Source organism: Brachyhypopomus gauderio, unplaced genomic scaffold (genome assembly GCF_052324685.1).
Source record: "Brachyhypopomus gauderio isolate BG-103 unplaced genomic scaffold, BGAUD_0.2 sc348, whole genome shotgun sequence".
Lineage (NCBI taxonomy): Eukaryota > Metazoa > Chordata > Actinopteri > Gymnotiformes > Hypopomidae > Brachyhypopomus > Brachyhypopomus gauderio.
In genome coordinates, this window is record NW_027507169.1 from 14,321 (window position 1) to 37,500 (window position 23,180).

The 23,180-nt window shown below is 48.3% G+C and overlaps 1 protein-coding gene across 1 annotated transcript in view; it reads right to left on the reverse strand.

The window, feature by feature from the left end:
- Positions 1–3,724: 3,724 nt before the first annotated feature.
- The window catches only part of LOC143504957 (plexin-A1-like), a 63,149-nt gene continuing 43,693 nt past the window's right edge, over positions 3,725–23,180 (reverse strand). The window contains exons 19-30 of the mRNA XM_076996064.1: positions 19,087–19,229; positions 16,631–16,887; positions 14,418–14,484; positions 11,382–11,528; positions 10,814–10,973; positions 10,004–10,107; positions 9,574–9,670; positions 8,790–8,980; positions 7,516–7,685; positions 6,294–6,506; positions 5,482–5,632; positions 3,725–4,462 (exon numbers count right to left, since the gene is read on the reverse strand). Coding sequence (XP_076852179.1) covers positions 4,367–4,462; positions 5,482–5,632; positions 6,294–6,506; positions 7,516–7,685; positions 8,790–8,980; positions 9,574–9,670; positions 10,004–10,107; positions 10,814–10,973; positions 11,382–11,528; positions 14,418–14,484; positions 16,631–16,887; positions 19,087–19,229 — 1,796 coding nt within the window. The 3' untranslated portion in view covers positions 3,725–4,366. The remainder of the gene's footprint in view (positions 4,463–5,481; positions 5,633–6,293; positions 6,507–7,515; positions 7,686–8,789; positions 8,981–9,573; positions 9,671–10,003; positions 10,108–10,813; positions 10,974–11,381; positions 11,529–14,417; positions 14,485–16,630; positions 16,888–19,086; positions 19,230–23,180) is intronic.

Here is a 23,180-nt window from a genome sequence, read left to right on the forward strand (position 1 = left end):
CTGAGATTGTTTTTGCTTGGGGTTTCCTTCCAGTTGTATTAGCAAGAAACTCAGAGAGCCCAGACTGAGCGTGACTAATGTAGCTGCAGCCCAGAACAACAGGGCCGCCTGAAGGCCCGCGTGGAGGAAAACCTCCGTCATGTTAAACGCTTTTACAAACGAGTCTTCAAGCAAGCATTTTCAGGAAACTCTGAAACCCTGAATCTACTGTGCCTTAGGTAAAATGGCTAAATGCCTTGGAACCGTGGGACTTCTAACATAACATCCAGCACCACCATGCTCCACATATAGAAGGTTAACAGCTATTAATCAAATTTTAGCAAATCTTTACTTTCAAATGGCTTTTCATACCTGCTGGTGTAAAACATCTAGAGCTGCATCATTCCCCCCTTTGTTCAATAGGAAGAAGCACCAAACATCTGTCAGGTAGCAGTCAATGCAGTAGACACTCGTGCCTTGAGCCTGCTCTCACCGGCCACTTTAAGTCCATCCTACATGTGAATTTTATAGGTGTACAATTACATTCTATTGCCCATTTGTCACCATAGACGATTTGTCTTGTCAGTGCCTACTTAACACTGATCTCAGTTCAGTGGAGGAGCTCTGCTGTCTGGGTGTCAGTAAGGTAGCGGTCCGCTCGCAGCAAGCCAGGCAGTGCCGGCACCGGCAAGATAGTGGCAGAGCTGGAGGGTGTTGTGCTGGTCTGTTGGACACGGACGTGTAGGCTGTTCACATTCAGTTTAAATGCGATGGTCTACTGGCACCTGACGTCATGCACACTGACGTCGACTATAGATCTGCCTGGCAACAGACGGTGTGTAGTTTTTAACCGCACACAGAAGGCATTTCTCAATAAATGTAATGACGTGCATGGTAAGTGGATGTCAAATAGAGTCTGCTTGGCATATGCATGTGGACAAAGAAGGCAGACACCTTTCATCAGCATACCAGACCGCAAACCTGCCGACACTGTCACACGAACATAGTCGAGATGAGCGATAAAGATACTGAAACGCCAGAAACAGGTTTATTTAGCAAAAACTGTTTAATCTCTCCTTGATGTGTTTATTTACAAGTAGTAAATCTGCAAAGTAGGAAACAACAGAATATTTACACAATGAATGTTTACCAGCCAACACGGAACAGTTGCTTCAAGTCGGAAATTCATAGAAACGCAACTGATTTCTCATAGTATTAAAACTGGGTTGATGTCACTCTTGCTGCAGTTTGTTTACTAGTGCTTTCATTCCAGCTTATACCGTTCTGGGTGTGTCTTAAAAAGGACAGCCAATGCCGTGGGGAGGCCAGCCGAACTAAGGGGGGAGGATTGTGGGACAGAGGGTGGGTACTGAGGCAGTACGGAGCCGGTGCGCTGGGGATGGGCAGTCGGGCTCTCTGATTGGAGGAGGGAGTGTGCTTGTGGGGGAAAAAAACCAAAGAGGGAGAAAGAGGAGGAGGAAGACAACACAGGAGCAGGAAGGAGGTGAAGAGATCAGGATCAGCATCAGGATCCCAGAAAGAAGCTTTAATTTCAAAAGTGCCCAGTGTAAGTGGAACCCTCACGTTCCATACAGCTCAGCCCGAACAGCGGGGGGGTGGGGGTTGGAGGAGCGAACTGTTCCGCTGATCTCTACGCAGGAGGCAGAATGTGGAAGTAAACATAAAAAAAAAATGCTCCCAAAGCGTGCGAGAGGCGCCTGGTGTTCACACGAATCTGACAGGCTTGTAAACGTCAACTCACGCGCTCCCTCGTTCTCCTCCGTTTAACTGGAACCACGGCGGTGTGAGCACAGCTATGGGGCGATCCTGAGACGTGTCCGAGCGTCTCCGCACCGTCCTCCGTCCGTCCTTACATACACCCGAGCTCCACCCACACGCGACCCAGCGAGGCGCGGCCTGCTGCGGTGAGGGGCCCGGCCCGTGCTCATGTACCGCCACGCAGACTCATGTAGAACTCGTTTGATTACATAAGTCTGATCGCTCATCAGCTAGCAGTTAGCGGAACTGCTTCAAGCCTCCTTGCACAAAGCTAATCTATTTCCATTAGGCCCGATCTTACTGCAGGGTAAAGATACCAGCCTATCAAACCCGCGCACGCACGCACGCACACACACACGCACGCACGCACACACACACACACACACACACACACACACACACACACACACACACACACACACACACACACACACTCTACTGTTTGGCCACATGTGAGGTAAGCGGTTTCTCTCCTCTCTTTCTCTCCATCTCTCTTACTGTCTCTCTCCATGGGTTCCCCTTGGTTAGAGATGGATGAATGTGTCAGAGCTGCTGGATGTTTGGAAGTGTGGCTGCCAGTTTGCCCTCATAGTCACGCCTGGGCTGGATTCACCTCAGACAGAAAACAACCCTGTTTGAACCTGGTTCACTCATGATTTGGTCCACAAATTAAATTAAAAAAAAGGTACATAGAGTATTCTAGAAAAATGTAATGATGACTTAGGCTGCACTTCATAGGCAGAAAAGCAGAATTTAAATAAATTAGCAAACAAAAACTTATATATATATGAAAAGGTTCTAAGCAACATGAAAAGCATTCTGTCAGAAAAGCTGAGGGAACACCCTCCCTGTTCCCTGTGGGCGGGGCCAGACACGCAGGGCCTGGAAACAGCGCAGTGATTGGACTTTGCGTGGTACTTCCTACAATCTGCTTCATGGGGAGAAAAGATGACCGAAAGCACAACTGGTCAGATACAAATGGAAAAAACCACCTTCAGATGGGGGAGAACAGAAATGGAGCAACAGAAAACACCAACAGATCAGTTTGGTTTTAGGCAAGAAAATGAAAGCAAGTTTAAAAAATGTAAAAAAATAAAATAAAATCTGAAAAAAAGGGGGGGGGGGTGAAAAAATGACTATGATGGCCTCTTATCACAGAACACATCTCTCATCAGGCTTGAGAGAAAGATCAGCTCTAACAAAACAGGGTAAATCAAACATGGGCACACAAGCACGTGTGCGCACACACGCAAACAGACTCACTCACACACACTCTGGAGGCAGTAGGCCAGAGGCTAACAGGATTACTTAGTACTGTCTCATTAATGAGCTACGGCTAAAGCCTCTCTTTCTGCCCCCTCCCCCCAATACCCCCTCACCCCCTGCTCCCCCGCTATCTGACACTGAAACAATAACCAAGGAGCTTCTACAAACCTCTTGCCTTCTCCCTCCAGAGACAGAGAGGAGGAGGAACTCAGTGAAGCTACTCCTCATCCATCAGATACTTTAGCCTATAGAGGAAGACCTCTGGTGAGGAAGAGTGGTGGTGTCACAATCATAGTAGGGGACAGGAAGACTAAATTGAGAGCAAGACCATCATCTCAGACTTTCTGCCCTGTAGACTCCAGAACATTCTAATGTACCTGTTCTATTTAACTACTCCACGACTATTTTTTTTCAGTCATCAAGCAAACAAAATCATAGCACATTCCCATGTAACAAAACGCCTTTTCACTAAACAACATTCAAATAAAACATGGCACAGGACAACATTTTATTCATCTTTTCAATGTTTTTTTTTCCTTCCTATGTATTTTTTTTCTTTTGCTTAAATATCTAATTTGTTTGTCACTCTGTTTCAGTAATAATATGGCAAAAAAAACTCCATTGTAAGATTTGATTGGCTGAAAATGTAAAAGGATTTATATATATATATATATATATATATATATATATATATATATATATATATATATATATATATATATATGTGTGTGTGTGTGTATATGTGTGTGTATGTGTGTATATCTGAAGATTTGCAGATTTGTCCTTTGTACTATTTCCTGTAAACTGTGCAAATTCAGCAGTAACACGAGTGGCAAAAGAGAGCAGAGAGAGAGGGCAGTCCATCACATCTGTACAACATAAAATAAACAACAACAACAAATAAACACACTGAAAACTCTAATGTCCTTTGTCTCCATATACATCCTAGGGTGTGTCTTGACAACAGCCATTACATGACATCCCAGAATTCCTTCTTCTTAAGTCTTCAAACACCACGGGCAAAATTGTGTGTGTGTGTGTCTATGTGTAAAGAAGTCCATCACACACTACTACACACTTGCACTCCGACAAATACACACACGTTATGCACCAATGATAACAATCAAAATATTTCCTGTGATGTGTCTTTGTGTCAACCTAGGAGAGGTCATACACACAGACAAACACACACACACATACACAGACACACACACACACCCAGAGTGTGTGCCCAGCTCTGTGGTGGCTCCAGTGTACTGCCCATCAGTCTTTGCGGTGTGTGTCTGGGTGGGTTGGAGAGCCCGGACGTGTGTGTGTCAGGAGTCCGTCGGCTGAGCGTTGATCAGCTGCTGAGGGCCATGGTGTCGATCACCTGCTCCAACTTACTCCTCAACCTCTGCCGACGGGCCATCTCATCACGCTCCAGCGCAGACAGGATCTACGTGGGAGAGAGAAAGGGAACACGTATGAGAGAGGAGAGTGTGTGTGTGTGTGTGTGTGAGACATTAGATGTCCCCCATCCACCAACGTGGCATCCTGCCCATATGACAATCAGTGCTTTCTGAGGAGATATTAAAATGCCAGATAAATATCCCACTCTAAACAGAGCAGAAACTACCACTGAAAGAGCGTCAGGACGTTAAGAAGCAAATCCATTTCCAACGCTACTTATTACCCATCAGTCCATCATCCCCTCCTGGCTGCCTCTGTTTGATCTGTGCCCACATCTCTTAAAGTAGAAGTGTGATGGTGTGTGTGTGTGTGTGTGTGTGTGTGTGTGTGTGTGTGTGTGTGTGTGTGTGCGCGTGTGTGCTTTTAAAGGATAATGACACATGATGGGGGGGGGTGGATAATGGTGTCAGCTGCCATACATTAGTCTGAAAAACAAACCCATGGATGTACGCACATACACGCACAGGCACACACGTTCAGGTGTGGACGCGCACGACATTACAGCGCCAGAGCTGAAGGTCACGTGGCAGAGGTGACGGTGAGGTCACGTGGCAGAGGTGACAGTGAGGTCACGTGGCAGAGGTTTTAGTAAGGGGAGACACTGAAATAGCATTGGCTGATGGGGCAGAAAACACAATGTAGAAGCCAGCGCTCCTGATTCAGTGATGCCGTGTGTTTCAGTGAGATGCCCTAGTTCACTAGCTGGGCTTCATTTTCCCAAATTAAAAGCACAGTTCACAAATGGAGAGGCACAGTGAAAGATACCCAGAGCACAAAAGGCTAGAACACAGCATGGAAACCAGCGTGTTGTACGCGCTCCGTTTGGCACTAATACCTGCACACATGCGCACATTACACACTCATGTCCTGCTAACCCCTGCAGAATGGAAGGACACTGCAGGATAATGTGTGTGTGTGTGTGTGTGTGTGTGTGTGTGTGTGTGTGTGTGTGTGTGTGTGTGTGTGTGTGTGTGTGTGCGTGCGTGTGTGTGTGTGCACACTCACTTCATCCTTGTACTTGGTGATGTAGGAGTAGATCTCGTGTAGGGCACTCATGCTGTTGAACTGGTTTAAATGTAGACGCGACTGCTCGGCTAAATATGCGCTCATATCTTGATCACTGATCGCTGGCATCCGAGAGATATCGGAGTAATACCTGAGAGAGACAGCAGGAATATTAGGAGATATCAGAGTAATACCTGAGAGAGACAGCAGGAATATTAGGAGATATCAGAGTAATACGGGAGAGACAGCAGGAATATTAGGAGATATCAGAGTAATACGGGAGAGAGACAGCAGGAATATTAGGAGTTATCAGAGTAATACGGGAGAGAGACAGCAGGAATATTAGGAGATATCAGAGTAATACGGGAGAGAGACAGCAGAAATATTAGGAGATATCAGAGTAATACGGTAGAGAGACAGCAGGAATATTAAGAGAAATTCATGTTAGCACATTTTATGAATCTAGTGTCCACTAAGTCCGTTCCCGATAAAGTTTCATGACTTTGGTCGTACAAGGACGTGAACAGGTAAAGAAACCGTAAAATATACGATGTTGTTTCGTGCCATAAAGCCTTACAAAACAGCATCATAATGTATAATGTATGTAATTCTGAACATTAATGTGCAGTTATGGGGGAATAGCTCAAGGATTATGGGTATTACGAGGAATAATTTTATGAATTTTTATGATTATAATGCATAATAGATATAGATTTCTTAAGAAGAATTACTGAAACATTTCCAATAACAAGCACGGCCTGGTGCAAAGCCCCGCTGGTGTCCGGCCCGCTGAAGCACGGGTGGAGGCCTACCTCTCCACCCAGTTCTTGTAGTTGGGGATGTCTTTAGCGTAAAGCAGCTTGTTGGAGGGCGAGTCTTTGCCCAGTTTGTGCTCGGAGGTGGAACACGAGTCCATGAAGGTCTGTGCCACCACCGACAGACACGCGTCCGTGATGCTGTTCTTATGGATGTCGAAGACAAACTGGGGGTTCTTGATCACGTTCACCCAGAAGCGCAGAGGCAAACTGGAGAGCACAACAAAAAAACAAGTTAAAATATGACAAGCCACTGTCATAATCAACACAAAATTATTGTGAATTTAATCTACTGTGGACCGAGGCCACCAATAAATGTATGTGCACGCACACACGTGTGCAAACACTAACCAGTTACTCTTCCACGTGTGTAAACACTAACCAGTTACTCTTCCACGTGTGTAAACACTAACCAGTTACTCTTCCACGTGTGTAAACACTAACCAGTTACTCTTCCACGTGTGCAAACACTAACCAGTTACTCTTCCACGTGTGTAAACACTAATCAGTTACTCTTCCACGTGTGCAAACACTAATCAGTTACTCTTCCACGTGTGTAAACACTAACCAGTTACTCTTCCACGTGTGTAAACACTAACCAGTTACTCTTCCACGTGTGTAAACACTAACCAGTTACTCTTCCACGTGTGCAAACACTAACCAGTTACTCTTCCACGTGTGCAAACACTAATCAGTTACTCTTCTACGTGTGTAAACACTAACCAGTTACTCTTCCATGTGTGTAAACACTAACCAGTTACTCTTCCACGTGTGTAAACACTAATCAGTTACTCTTCCACGTGTGTAAACACTAACCAGTTACTCTTCCACGTGTGTAAACACTAACCAGTTACTCTTCCACGTGTGTAAACACTAACCAGTTACTCTTCCACGTGTGTAAACACTAACCAGTTACTCTTCCACGTGTGTAAACACTAACCAGTTACTCTTCCACGTGTGTAAACACTAACCAGTTACTCTTCCACGTGTGTAAACACTAATCAGTTACTCTTCCACGTGTGTAAACACTAACCAGTTACTCTTCCACGTGTGTAAACACTAACCAGTTACTCTTCCACGTGTGTAAACACTAACCAGTTACTCTTCCACGTGTGTAAACACTAACCAGTTACTCTTCCACGTGTGTAAACACTAACCAGTTACTCTTCCACGTGTGTAAACACTAACCAGTTACTCTTCCACGTGTGTAAACACTAACCAGTTACTCTTCCACGTGTGTCGGACGTCTGGGTCTGTAATTTGGTGTTTGTCGGCCTGCTCGTCCAGGAAGTCGAACATGTATTTAATGGCCAGTGGGAGTGCACTGCCTCTGTGAGCCGTGCTGAAGATGGTCTCAAAAAGGTCGTCTACGAACTTCTGCAACGTGCCCTGTCACACACACACACACACACACACACACACACACACACACACACACACACACACACACACACACACACACACACACACACAATCTGAGTTATGTCCCTGTGATGAGGTACACTGCACCAAATCACAAAGTAAAGAAACAAAATCATTAACGATTAATTAAGTACTTCACAAAAAACACTAGGAAGGCTGTGCTATATAAAAAGTAATGGTACAGAATTTAAACAATGTGAAGGTTATTGATCAATTTATCAGTTTTTCCTTGTCTGCTCAAGTCACCAGCTCAGGAATAAACTGCTGCCAAGTGTAAAGGTGTCTGGTCTTTAAACGGTGTCGGGTCTGTAAATGGTGTCGGGTCTGTAAACGGTGTCGGGTCTGGGTATGGCAAACGCTGAGCTACACCAACACAATCACTCAACTATTAGTGACATTCAACAAACACTCTGTACACAGCTAGCCATTAAATACGGGTCCCAGGGGCCAAAGGGATTATGGAAAATGTGGCTTATATGGAGTGAATGGCGAGACGTCTCAATAAGAGTTCTCTACACTGTCATGAGATAGGCCTACAGATAAGGGGGGGAAAAAGTGGCTTTTCCCCAAACAGCTCGATAAGCAAAGGTCACCGGTCCAATTAAGATACAGTGGTGTGTGTCAGACCGGACCTTCTGCTAAATGTTAATCAGGGACTAGCCTTTCACAAGCAAAGGTCAACCTGAGCCAGCGCTGGAGATCAGAAACACAAAGCATGCAGGAAATGCAGTGTTAAGGCAGGAAGTGCAGGGTTAAGGCAGGAAGGGCAGGGTTAAGACAGGAAGTGCAGGGTTAAGTCAGGAAGTGCAGGGTTAAGTCAAGAAGTGCAGGGTTAAGTCAGGAAGTGCAGGGTCAGGAAGTGCAGGGTTAAGACAGGAAGTGCAGGGTTAAGTCAGGAAGTGCAGGGTTAAGTCAGGAAGTGCAGGGTCAGGAAGTGCAGGGTCAGGAAGTACAGGGTTAAGGCAGGAAGTGCAGGGTTAAGGCAGGAAGTTCAGGGTTAAGGCACAAAGTGCAGGGTTATGTCAGGAAGTGCAGGGTTAAAACAGGAGCCCTGACACACGTCTCGTCTACCTTGGTAGCTAGCAGGCGCGTCAGGTAGATCTCGGACACCATCTTGCTGCCGCGGTCGCCCTCCCTCTGGTCTGAATGGTCATGGTTCTTCACCAGGTGCCAGAGCTTCGTACCGCTCTCCAGGTCTGGAGTGATCATGGGTGTGCGGGAACGCAGGCTGTCTGGACTGCTGGCTGTCCTCAACATACTCTCTGTGAGGGAGGGAGGGAGAGACAGAGAGAGAGAGAGAGATAGATTACCTTTATGTTGAAAAGAAACTGAACAAATGCAGGAATTAGATTAAAGAAGTGAGTTCAGCAAAGTCTTGAGCAAGACCGAAGGAGAAGGGGAAGAGTGTCGATGTCACCTTTAGAACGGCAACAAGAACAACGTTTTCAGGACTAAACAAGGCATGACAAGACAGTCGTTATTACTATGGCATCAGCTTAAAGAAAGTAAGATAAAGTTGTTGAAATGTGACATAAAGCTCATGTCAGTGACGGAGAGAATCGTCTTCGTGTAGAGAGCAACACTCCTGTCATTAATATGACATGCTATTCTTACACCTTCTCTATCTCACTCACATTCTGGATTTAATGTCTGTCACCTACAGCTTGAAAGACTTAGATACCTCACTAAGGTTAAACCACATAGCTGCAGTATACAACCCTGGATATCCTCTAGATAATACGAGAGAGAGAGAGAAAGGTAGAAGAGCAGAGAGATGGAGGGAGAAGGAGGGTAAGAGAGAAAGAGGTCACGTAAACTTGGAGAAAGTTGTAGTGGAAAAGCAAAGGGCTCTAACCGTATCTGCTGAGTGACTTGGTGAAGGTGGAGGAGTTGGAGATGTTGTAGGCAGAGTTCTGCTTTGGGACCAGAGCCATCACAGAACCGTCCGTCACCTGGGGGAGACAGGGTGAGAGAGAACGGTAGGAAGCATACACAGAGGGGAGGGGGAGGGAGGGAGAGAGAGAGACAGAGAGAGAGAGTCAGACACTAAGGGCACCTGCTGGAGCACATTGCAAGGGCCTAGCAGGCATTGCTGTATCATCTGGCTGCCAGCTAAAGACTGTGCTGTTGCCATGGTTACCTGGCAGCTTGCTAGGGGGTGTTGAATTGTTACCATGGCAACCTGGTTGTGTGGGAGGGTGTCGGGCCATCGGTTACGGTTGGCCGTGGTTCCGTGCGCGGGCCCGGAGGCGTGGCCACAGTGCGGGAGCGCTGGGCGGGGTTACCTGGTAGTGGGCGAGGGTGTTGAGCCTCTTCCAGTCGTTGTCGATCTTGGTGGTGACGTCCTCGTCCTGGAGAATGATGCGTGCCATCCGGCCCTGTCGCCACTCTGCACAACAAAGGGCCAAAGGTCAGAGGTCGGCACGGGGGTACCACGTGTACTGGCCAGTCAACACTTCCTGCTCCAGTCGATGGTGGAACTGCCCTCAGAGCCTGACTAATAGTTCTTCATGGAAAGATGAAATTGCAAATATCTACCGATATGTATCGGCCTCTTACAGACACACACACACACAAGTACACACACACACACACGTACGTATATATATATATATATATATATATATATATATATATATATATATATATATATATATATATATATATATATTAATAATATAAAATAACTAAAATGTATTAACCTGAATTGCCTTTACATTTTTTTATACCAGGGTTAGAATGAATACCAGGGTTGTTCTGTGTTACAGTACCAGGGTTGTCCTGTGTTACAGTACCAGGGTTGTACTGTGTTACAGTACCAGGGTTGTCCTGTGTTACAGTACCAGGGTTGTCATGTGTTACAGTACCAGGGTTGTTCTGTGTTACAGTACCAGGGTTGTACTGTGTTACAGTACCAGGGTTGTCCTGTGTTACAGTACCAGGGTTGTACTGTGTTACAGTACCAGGGTTGTACTGTGTTACAGTACCAGGGTTGTACTGTGTTACAGTACCAGGGTTGTCCTGTGTTACAGTACCAGGGTTGTTCTGTTACAGTACCAGGGTTGTCCTGTTACATTAGTGTCTGGTCCTCTCACCCAGGTCCATGTCCCCAGCCTTGGGTCTCTGGGAGTAGGGGCTGCCCTTGTACACCGCATCCAGGAGCTTCTCCTTCACTTGAGTGATGGTGTCGCAGTTCAGGCTTTTCACCGTCACCTCCGAAGCGTTCTCGTTCTCCGGGTTGACGCAGTGCAATGTCTATGGGCAGGCCAGAGCAATCAATCTAATCACAGTCGAGCGGAAGGATACCGACAACATCCACATTAATCAGTGCTAGTTGGAGGCATGTGTTGCCCACAAGATAACACGTGCTTTGCACACAGCACAATATAACCGCCGCTTCTTGGCTACTAACAAGATGAACAGTCTAACAGGATAATAAGATTGTCGCCAGTGTCGACAGTAACTACTTCTCATAACTTACTGTACATTAACAACGTTGTCTTAGAGAACAGAAGCACAACTGCAATTAAAGGTGTGTATGGTCAAATGTAGCGATGGGCTGGAGAGATAGCCGCCGTTGGGCGGAGCTACAGCCGCTGCAGGGCGGAGCTACAGCCGGTGAAGGGCGGAGCTACAGTTCTATTGGCCTGGCCCTGTACTGACCAGGGTCTTGTAGTCAATCTGCTGGCGGATGAGTTTGTCCTCGCTCAGGGAGTAGCGTGCCTCTCCGGTGATGGCGTCTATCGGCCCCTTCTCCATCTGTTGCTTCATCGCACAGTAGAGCATGAAGAGAGGCTCCCCCGCACACTCCTGAACACACACACACACGCGCACACACGCACGCACGCACGCACGCACACACACAAAATGGGCAAATGAGGTCTTGCAGCACGAGGTCAGGTAGGTGTTCGTGGGTTATGTCCATACAAGTGTTTACATGTGTTTTTCTTCTGGTCCACATCTCTGATGTTCCTGATAATGGGATTAACACTAAAAAACTATTGTTCATTCAGACCTAAAGCACATAGGTACCCTCACTTCTTCTCTCTCCATCTATCCTGTCCTGTGTGTGTGTGTGTGTGTGTGTGTGTGTGTGTGTGTGTGTGTGTGTGTGTGTGTGTGTCAGCATTCTCAATAGCTCTAGATCTGTGCTGAGGGCCATCAGAGCCTCTCAGCGCTTAAACTGTTTTCCCATCATAAGAGCAGGAGGTGTATTAAACTCCAATCAGTTCCCAACACACACACACACACACACACACACACACACACACACACACACACACACACACACACACACTGGGCAAATGGGGAGAATAAAAGAGACCAATTTCTGCTGCTTCAGTGTTTTTGTTCTTCACAGCCCACTGGGGAGAGGGAGAAATGGAGAGAGAGAGTGAGAGAAAGAGAATGAGAGAAAGAACACGTGAGAGAAAAGGGAGGGAGGGCCCCATCGATGGCCACCGTCCTCCACACCAGGCCTCCTGGTGCCGCTCCCTCTCCGGAGCGGGCCGGGCTACTGCGGGAAACAGCTGTCCCCACCCCAGCTGCCCCCAGCAGTCGGGGGCAAAACAAGGGCGGGGCAGAAGGGGGCGCGTGGTGGCGCTGGCCCTCCCCAGGGGCCGGCGGGTGTGGGAGCGGCCCGGCGAGCGTGGCACTGTGGGAGCGCGTGTGAAGGAGGCCCGTCAGCCGCGGGGGGAGCGACTGATGGGGGGGTTAATAGAAGGCTAATGACTGTAGAGGAAAGTGCCGGAGAAGCACTTCAGAGCATGAAATGTGTCAAACAGGCAATGAGATGGGAGCTGGTAGCCCCCCCCCCACCTCCACCCACCCCACACACCACCTCCTTTCTAATCTTCCCCAGTTCCAGCTCTCTTTCGCACCCTCACTCATGTCCTCCTTTCTTTTCCTCCTTCTCTCCTTCACGCCCTTCTCCTCCCGTTTCTCTCTCCAGTGTGGAGAATTCCCTCAACCACTTAAATACATGTGTCATCACAAAGGGAGATAAGCCCATTTGACTGTGCGATGGAAGCCAAATTATCCACAATAAATGAACAATAATTAGGCCAATTAAGGCTAATAACTAATCACCATATGCCCTGGGTTTTGAGGGCATCCTAGACTTCATCTTATTCTTACTCACACACATCACACTACACAAAGTCACCAGAAACCACCACCATGACCCCCTCCCCCCCCCCAACCGACACACGCAGCCTCTAGTGTCCCTCGCTGGCATCCATAGCCCCCTGGGTCTCTCGCCCCTCCCCCTCACCATCACCCCCTCCATATGTCCATGCCTCATTAGGCTCGTTAGCATTGGGGCTAATTAAACAGACAGCTGTTAACAAGCGGCCATAGACAGGAGACCGACACAAACACGTCCTAATAGCCAAGCGCTTTATCTGGGTCAGCTCGCCCCCTTTCTGATCACAGGCACGTGTGTAGTCACGTAGCTCATATGTATTTGGGAGAAGATCGTGCTAAATGCTTAGTCATGCTAGTAGGCTAACGTGGTAGGCTAACGTGACCTAGAATTTTGCGATACGGCACAGATAAGAAATCCAGGAAGAACAGCGGTAGTTTCCGAGAGAGAACACACTATGCAAAAAGACGGTCCAACATCATAGTGCCACATGTTGAGCGGAGTGCGTTTCAAGCATCATTAAATATCCACGCCTCAGTCTCTCCAGTAGCTGCTTCCTTTGATTCTTATAACCATCTGGCTGGCCATTTACTTCAAGCAACACAACATTTTGTTGGGTTCAGGAGTCAGAGACAGTAATCAGGCTATATATAGAGTCCTGGCTGAGTGAGCAGGCAAAGGCTGACGGTGGAGAGAGAGACGAAGTGTTGCTGCCAGGCACATATGGTAGACTGTGCACTACCACCGAACTCAATCTCCCAAAAGCCTTTGCATGGCACCCAAGGTCAGCAGAGGATACACAAACACTTGGGACTACAAGCTGTTATATTCTGGTACTCACACATGCACACACACACAGACACTGTGACTGTTGATGCAAGTGTGTGTGTGTGTGTGTGTATAGAAAACAGGTCCAACGAGACACATGTACACTGCACAGAAAATTATTACACCCACTTCAACTGATTCTTGTCACAAAACTCTTGAGAATGTGAAAATGAAAAATGAACAATAAACATTATTGCACACTGGACTACCATATTTATGGTTTGAACATTGTTTACTATGAAAAAATTATGAAACAAAGTAGCACTTTTTCAAATGTGTGCCACAGTCCTCTGTGTGGGTGACGCGCGGTGGTGGGGTCATGCGCGGTGGTGAGGTCACGCGCGGTGGTGAGGTCACGCGCGGTGGTGGGGTCACGCGCGGTGGTGGTTGGGAGGCTTGTTGTCTAGAGCCCTTGTCATGATTACGGAGAATATGGAGAAAAATCTGCTGACATCTGCAAAGTGTCTGAAAATGGGCGGGAAATCCATATTCCAACAGGACAGTGAGCGTTAGCAGGACAGTGAGCGTGAGCAGGACAGTGAGCGTGAGCAGGACAGTGAGCGTGAGTGTGAGCAGGACAGTGAGCGTGAGCAGGACAGTGAGCGTGAGCAGGACAGTGAGCGTGAGCAGGACAGTGAGCATGAGCAGGACAGTGAGTGTGAGCAGGACAGTTATGCTGCCCTTTCTCCCATCCAGAGTAATCGACGACACAGGACACACAAACTCACCTTCAAAAACTTATACAGGAGAAAGGTGAACCAGTTGGTCAGCATTTTCTCAGCCACAGACTCCGTCCTGTAAGGGTGGGGGCAGGGTGGAGGAGAAACGACAAACATTAAGCACTGTCCTTCAATCATACAGCACGAAACAAACCTTTAAGATCGTGTCTCACAACTGCGATTTCAATGTCGCAACGCAACGTTCAATGGGCAACGCAGTGGCTTGGTGGTTAGCACGTTTGCCTCTCAGCACTGGGGTCTTGGGTTCAAGTCCCTATCTGAGTGGAGTTTCCATGTTCTCCCTGTGTTTGCGTGGGTTTCCTCCGGGATCTCCGGTTTCCTCCCACAGTCCAAAAACATGGAGGTTAGGTAAATTGGCAGTCAAAAAAAAATTCTCCCTGAGTGTGTGTCTGTGTCTCTATGTTCAATAAAAAGTAGTGTCTGTCTGTGTGTGTGCTTGTATGCCCAGTGGTGGATGGTGCTTTGCCACTAGGGTCTGTCCTCTCTCCCCTTCCTGCACCCCATTCAGTCCCCCAGGGGGCTGTGGCTTCCGGTAGAGAGTACGCTGTGCGCAATTGGCTGCCGCTTCTCGCCGGTGTGTGTGTGATTGATTGTCTGTGACTTGTACCTGTGTTAAATTGTAAAGCGCCTTGGGAATCTGGAAAAGGCGCTATATAAATCGAACATTCATTCATTCATTCATTCAATGTGACTGAGGGGAGTTTGAGAGAGTGTAACGTGTTAACGTCGGTCAGCGGTGCTAAAGTCCAACAGGAGACATTGCGGGCGCTAGAACGCTACAACACAGCTTCACGGCACCTGCACACAAATGAACCAGTAATAATACCAAAGCAGTTCCTCATTCTCCCTCTCCCCAAAGTGAACCACCAATCTTCATTAGGACAATGCGCCAATTAGAATTAACTCTGTAACTTCTCTAGTTGAAAAACCTGCTGCATAATAACAACCTTCACAAAAGTCCCATGGAATGAAGGTAATTAAGAGGCAGGATAATTAGCGGACTTTATTAGCGCTAATCTTTTAACTGGGTTGGGGGGGGGGGGGGTGTAATGGGAGGGGAAGGGGGGAGCTGTTTGTTTTCTCCTTCTCTCTTTTTAATTATTCACTCGCTTTGACACTCACTCGCTCATCCGCAGACAGACGAAACACAGCGAGGAGGAGGAGGAGGAGAGGGAGACGGAAAAGGAGACGCGCTATCTACACACGAGCACGAGGGTGAGCCCGGGGAGAGAAACGACGCCCGCCACGAGAACTTCTGTACACGGGAAGAGCTTTTCCAGGAACGAAGGAGCGGCAGCTGAGCGGGTTTGAGCTCAGAGACGCGCGGACGGATCTCCTCCTCCGCAGGGGGCGGTTTTACAGCGCGGAGGTCCTGATAGGTCGGCTAGAGCGGGGCACGCCCCCAGCCACACCCCAGTAACCCCTGTGCCAATCACGTGGCCTGCTTAGCGAGGCTCTTCCAAACTCGGGAGAAAGTGTGCCACGCCCACGTGTGGTGCGCAGGGCGGCGGAGACGTGGGGAGACGTGGGGAGCTGGCGGGAGCGCCATGTCTCGGGGCAGAGCTGAGCTTCTGTGGTGGCAGTGACACTGATTATACGGTACACACTCCAGACGCACGCTGAGAGAGCTGCTGCTCAAACGCCTCAGTACCAGCTGCTGCCAGATCCCCGCTATCTGACTCTGCTCATTGTCAACAGCTGTGAATAGGAAGGAGTGATTTCTTACGGGCGCCGTGTGTTTGTGAGCCTCTCTCACCTCCGCACTTGTTCTCCTCATTTCCTCTTCTCAACACACAACAGTATCTGTTCATCTCTTCGCGTTCCATGAATAACTCCTCTCTCACCATCCTGTCCTCCCTCCCTCCCTCCCTCCCTCCCTCCCTCTCTCTCTCCTCCCCATCTTCCGCTCCTAGCTCACGTTCTCAGCTTCTTCATCTAACGGGGCGCCTCTCTCTCTCTCTCTCTCTCTCTCTCTCTCTCTCTCGGGAGCTTGTGTGCTCAGGTGTGTAATACAGAAGCAGGGGAACGGGGAGAAGGGGAGAGTGATGAATGTGTGTGTAAACAAAAGTGGAAGGAGACAGAGGGAGCTACAGAGGCTCTGCACCTCCCTCAATCACCCACGTCTTATAATGTAACAGAGCCACCAGCTGGAAGACACCGCCCCCGGCCCCGCCCCCCCTGGCCCCGCCCCCCCCGGGCACCTGCGGAGCAGCAGTTTGGGGTGGTTCTTGCTCTCCAGGTTCTTGTCGATGAGGTCGGACAGCAGCTGCTTCAGCACACCCGTGGCGTACTCCATCTCGCCCTGCAGGGAGCTCATGATGAGGGAGGCCACGTTGCCGCGGTCACGCATGGAGAAGGAGCGCTGCGCCTCCAGCGTGCGGATGAAGGTCAGCAGGAAGTGCTTCTTGTTCAGCAGCTGGCCGAACTGCGTCAGGGCCTTCTCCATGTTAGCAGGAGCCTGGAGGGGGGGGGAGGAGAGGACAGGGGAGGGGAGGAGAAGGGAGGGGAGGAGAGGACAGGGGAGGGGAGGAGAGGGGAGGGGAGGGGAGGAGAGGGGAGGGGAGGACAGGGGAGGGGAGGAGAGGGGAGGAGAGGACAGGGGAGGGGAGGAGAGGGGAGGAGAGGACAGGGGAGGGGAGGAGAGGGGAGGAGAGGACAGGGGAGGGGAGGAGAGGGGAGGGGAGGAGAGGGGAGGGGAGGACAGGGGAGGGGAGGAGAGGGGAGGAGAGGAGAGGACAGGAGAGGGGAGGAGAAGAGAGGGGAGGAGAGGGGAGGGGAGGAGAGGAGAGGGGAGGAGAGGACAGGAGAGGGGAGGAGAAGAGAGGACAGGAGAGGGGAGGAGAAGAGAGGGGAGGAGAGGGGAGGGGAGGAGAGGAGAGGGGAGGAGAGGACAGGAGAGGGGAGGAGAAGAGAGGACAGGAGAGGGGAGGAGAAGAGAGGGGAGGAGAGGGGAGGGGAGGAGAGGAGAGGGAAGGAGAGGACAGGAGAGGGGAGGAGAAGAGAGGACAGGAGAGGGGAGGAGAAGAGAGGGGAGGAGAGGGGAGGGGAGGAGAGGAGAGGGAAGGAGAGGACAGGAGAGGGGAGGAGAAGAGAGGGGAGGAGAGGGGAGGGGAGGAGAGGGGAGGGGAGGAGAGGAGAGGGGAGGAGAGGAGAGGGGAGGATAGGACAGGAGAGGGGAGGAGAAGAGAGGGGAGGAGAGGGGAGAGGAGGGGAGGAGAGGGGAGGGGAGGGGAGGAGAGGAGAGGGGAGGAGAAGAGAGGGGAGGGGAGGACAGGGGAGGGGAGGAGAGAGAGAGCTCATCTTCAAAATGGAAATCCATTTGGTTTTTGGACCGTTTGTTCTAGCAGTCTGGCTAGAGAGGCAGTGAAACTAACAATAGTTTTGGTTCTTTTTCAGACCCAGAACGGTCATTATTCTACAGAGCTGCTCCCCACAATGGGCTTGTGTGAATTGATCAGACTGAGCATGTCTGGCTAATCAGCAATAACATTTGGCTTTGGCAGGCAGACCGGGACGCGTCCACTCGTCAACATAATAAGAGGACTGTACTTTAGCCCCTTTAAATGATGTCATTAAATTGGCCCCAACATCTGTTATTTTTGGCACTCGTGTGCTGCTAATTGGTCAGTTCTTTCTGTTCATCAATTAGTACATCCCTCTCATACAAACCCACTGTAACTGATAAATAACTGCATCATTTACTGGGCGTACTAACAGATCAATGAATGGGTAAAAGAATGACCCAGAGAACACCAACAGCAACCTGAAGTGACTAATATATTAAACGCCTGATAATTGGCTTGTGGTTTCTGGCGGTCAGGTTTTCGGGGAAAAAGACTAGTCGATAAGCTGATGCAACAACAGGTGTGGTCCAATCCAGCGGGTGCAATGAGTCTGGACCAATCAGTGCGCACGTGCTCAATTCTGAGCTCATGTTTCACTTAATAGAATTCAGAGCCAGAGAGAGACGCCGTGTCATCCTGCCTGGCGGGCCTCTCGGGTTTAGGCCGAGCTTAGCGCACCGGGCCGATCTGCGTTCAGCACGGAGGAGCACTTTAAAAAGGCCGAACACCATTCTGATGGAGGTTCTACAAGACTATCTGTTTTATATTCCTCATTCTTTGCAGAAAATATCTTAAAACCTCACATACGCAAGAGAATTCTCTCTCACACACACACACAAACACACGCTGCCCTATTCCAGAATTTCATAACTGCAGAGCGGGATAAAACACTGCTATCTCTCAGAAACCTTTTAAGCAGAAATATGCATGTGGGTCTCTGGAGGGGGCAGGACTGAACCTCACAGTAACAGCATAATAAGAAATTGATCCATATAACACAAGAGCTGATTCCACCAGAGATATGAAGATAAATCCAATGCAACACATTCACTCTACCAATTATGTAGCTTGAGGTGTGTGTGTGTGTGTGTGTGTGTGTGTGTGTGTGTGTGTGTGTGTGTGTGTGTGTGTGTGTGTGTGTGTGTGTCGAGTTTGCGTGCATGAGTGCCCAACAGTATCTGGCTTCAGCTATATCAAAGTGTCACATTATGAGAAGTCATTTGAAAATGTGTGTGTGTGTGTGTGTGTGTGTGTGTGTGTGTGTGTGTGTGTGTGTGTGTGTGTGTGTGTGTGTGCGCACTTGCTGGTGTTACCTCCATCTCCTTGAGCACAGGGTGGTCCTCAATCCCAGGGAAGAGCACCCTCATGGCGTAGGTGCGGTAGTCCAGGAACGGGATTCCTGCTCCGTCCAGCTCCTGAGTCAGCTCGTGGATGTCCGTCTGTAGCTCGGCAAACGCTGAAGGCACAGGGACGCGGTGGAGTTGAGATATGGGTGTAGGCTGGAGGACGGAAGCCTTCTATGAGCCCCACCACCCCACCCCCCCTGGCTCCCAGAAGGGCCACACTGCCCAATCCCAGCTAAACCCTCAGTGAACCTTGCGCAGGAGAGCACCAGCAAAACGGGACCACACACACACACGCCACTTCCTGCGCAGCAAAAATAAAGCCCTCAGGGCAGGAAGAGGAGAGTGTCGCTCGGCGACCGCCTTAACTCTGCCAATTAATAGCGCGGACACTTAAAGGCCGGCCTCCTGTCAGAGTGACTGAACGTTCTCTTAGTAGGCTGCAGCAGATGCCTGTCTGCAGGGAGCACGGGCCCCGGCAGGGGGCGGGTCTATTTTTTGACAGGCGGGACATGCGAGCAGCAGCGTGCCGGTCTGTTTCAGGTACCGCAGGGCAGCCGGGGGGAAGACTTCAGCGGGCTGGCACGTCAACCTTTGACATGGTGTCTGGACAGGAGAGGTGAATTGTGGGTTATCGACAGGCCCAAGCCTCTTCTCGCACCTTAATAAGAGAGAGAAGCACTGCTGCTTCCTCACACATATTTGCTTGTTACCTGAGCGAGTAAAGGGCGTATTTACCTGCTGTGTTCACGAAAATCAATGAAGGGCTAAAAATAATATTTAAGAAAAAGGTGGGAAGGTGCTTAAAAACACACTTAAATGGAGAAGAAACAAGACGACTTAAAAGTGTAGGCAGTTTGAGAGAGCATACAGGGGCGCTGTCCAAATATCTGGATCTCCCACAATGCTGCTCTTCGGCAGGAAGGCTCTCCTCCCCCGGGGCGGCACTCCGAGCTCAGCTCTCCTCTTATCTCCTGACCTCTGGCTCCTTCTCCTCCTATCCATCTCTTTTGTCCACTCTACCATCCCTCATGCCTCTGTGTGTGTGTGGAATCTCAGGGCTTGGGGACGGGCAAGGCACGGGAGACACACACACACACACACACACACACACACACACACACACACACACACACACACACACACAGGTAACCTAGCTGACCTAGTCTCCCGCACTTCTAACAGCTGGGGGAGAAGGTTCTGAGCATCACAGCCAGTAGGTCTACAAGAGACAGACGCTGTGCCAACTAGGAGACACCGACAGAGAATCATGAGAGGTCTTCCAAAGATCAGATCACACTGATGTAAGCACAGAGAGAGAGAGAGAGAGAGAGAGAGAGAGAGAGAGAGAGAGAGAGAGAGAGAGAGAGCGAGCGAGTGAGAGAGAGTGTGTGAGAGAAAGAGAGAGTGTGTGTGAGAGAGAGAGAGTGTGTGAGAGAGAGAGAGAGAGTGTGTGAGAGAGAGAGAGAGTGTGTGAGAGAGAGAGAGAGTGTGTGAGAGAGAGATAGAGTGTGTGAGAGAGAGATAGAGAGAGAGTGTAGGTACCATGCTAAACCAGCAGGTGGCAGTACCACTGGCAACACATTGAACAAGCTTGCTTTGACGGAAGTAAGGTTGTGTCTACAGCAGGGGTGGAAAGTAACTAATTACATTTACTCACATTACTGTAATTGAGTACTTTTTATGAGTAATTTGTAATTTTCTGAGTAGTTTTTGAAATATGTAATTTTTACTTTTACTTGAGTACATTTTGACCCAAGTAGTTTTATTTCACTACATTTGAACGCCCTCACATTACTGAGTAAAAAAATATTGATGGTGAAAAATTAAATGCGGGCAGAAATTTAAACTTCTGAGTCCCAGAAGTGAAGGCCAATTGCGTGGCCTTGCCTTGCGCGCGCCCTTTCCATTGTCTCATAATCAGGTCGTAATCTGGTGCACTTTTTTCCAAAAGGATGAGATTGTTCTATCTTTAAATCTTCTATCTATCAGGTTCTGTGGGATCCTGTGTACATTTTATTGTGAGTAGTGGAATCTTGTTGCATTTTAGTTTGATTTGTGGCATCTTGTGGGCACTTAATTTTGTGTGCATTTTGTTTTTTGGATAATTTGTAATTTAAATTTCTTTATTCTTATCATAGTGTTGTCCGTTGGACAATAGGACTGAAATTTGTTTGCACTTTATGGTACAGGTTGTGACTGTCCTTGTGCTGTGAGGAAGTATGTTCCTGAGCCCAGCTGATCTTTATGCAGGTGTGGATGTGCACTTAAATACACTTTGAAATCGATTAAAACAACTTGTGCTGAATTTGGTTCATTATTCATCCATGCATTAAATAACTGAAAGTAACTAAGTAACTTTTACTCAAATTACATTTTAAATGAAGTAATTTTGTAATTTTACTCGAGTAAATTTTGAGATGGGTAATTTTACTTTTACTCTGAGTAGATTTTAGGCAAAGTAATGATACTTTTACTCAATTACAATTTTTCAGTACTCTTTCCACCTCTGGTCTACAGTTCAGGTGTTTAAATACCCTGGACAGCCATTCATTTCTCTCTCTCTGGTTTGACCTATTAAAGAGAGGCTCCGCCATTTCTCTCTCTCTCCGGTTTCGTTTGAGAGCACGCAAACTTTGGTACGACTAACAACAAACAGCTGAAAGTCGTACTACTTAATTAACGAGCCCGAGTTACGGTGCAATCTAACCAGCAACCAATCAACGTTACCGCGACAACAGATTCACCGAACGACTTCAATCAAGCTTGTTAACGCGGCCACACGGACTGAAACAAAGGCGATCAATTCCCTGTAGTTAAACCGTGAACGAGACTCTCATTCCTGGACTTCATATCCAGAAGGACGATTCCCAGCACACCTGGACGACATCGCTTTATCAACGAGGAGCCTGTGGTGGAAATTCCCTCCTAATTCAGGGAGGACAACGACACTACCCCAAACCCTCAACACGTGAGACTCTAACTGCTGGGCATAGTTTATAAAAGGGCAAAGTTATTTGAACTGTAGAGTTAACCAAGCTTTCTGTTAATACATTCTGAATGTGTTTAACTTTATTTTCATAATCTTCATCAAGATTTGTATATACAAAGCTCTCTTTGCTGTGCATGCCACCATCTTTTATTTATCTGATTAATGGACAACTTGTAGTCTTCCCCATTCTCAGACACACCACATTAATTTTTAGTTATTAAGCCAGCTCCATTACTCTTTGTTCTGACCACGTTGGAATAAACCAGCTGAGCTCATTAACACAGTCACGCTGCTCTACGGTTTAAAGTCGGCGCCATTTTAGTTGCTTTGTTCTCTATAGGAGAACTGAGTAGGGGGGGGGGGGGGATCGATATTTATATCGATAGTATCAATACAAAGGTGAGGATCGGTATCGGATCGATACCACGGCGAAAATATTGATTCTTTTGATGCAGTTTAGAGGTCTGCGTGGGACTGCTTTTTTAATCCTGCTCCCGCTTGTTTTAATCCGGCTCCTGCCAAAAAATCGCTTGTTTTAATTCCGCTCCCACCCGCACCTGCTTGTTTTAGTCCCGCTCCCGCCCGCACCGGCCAAAAAAATCGCTTGTTTTAATCCCGCACCCGCCCGCCACATACACATTTCTGTCGCCCCCGCCCGCAATCCTAATATGAATTGAATTAATTTGATTTAGTACTTGAAATTTTCTTATGTATTTATTAAAACAGCAATATAGCGATGGATCGCGCTGTCCCATTTCTTACCACAGTCCTAACCCATGCCGTCAGGTGATGTACACCAACACTTTCTGATATCAATCACAACAAGCCGATTTCCCTCTCCATTAATTATAATGGAATATGACTTCCATACATCAGACTTTCCTGTAGTTGGCTTAATTGTGGTGTATTCGCCTGTTTTAATTGAATTTTCCACAGCTGAAACTGGTTGACCGTCTACAGCAGGGGTCGGCAATCTATGGCACGCGTGCCACCATTGGCACGAGGCATAATCACTGGCACGGACCAGCATCAGCAAAAATATAATTTAATATAAATTATTATATTAATGGAT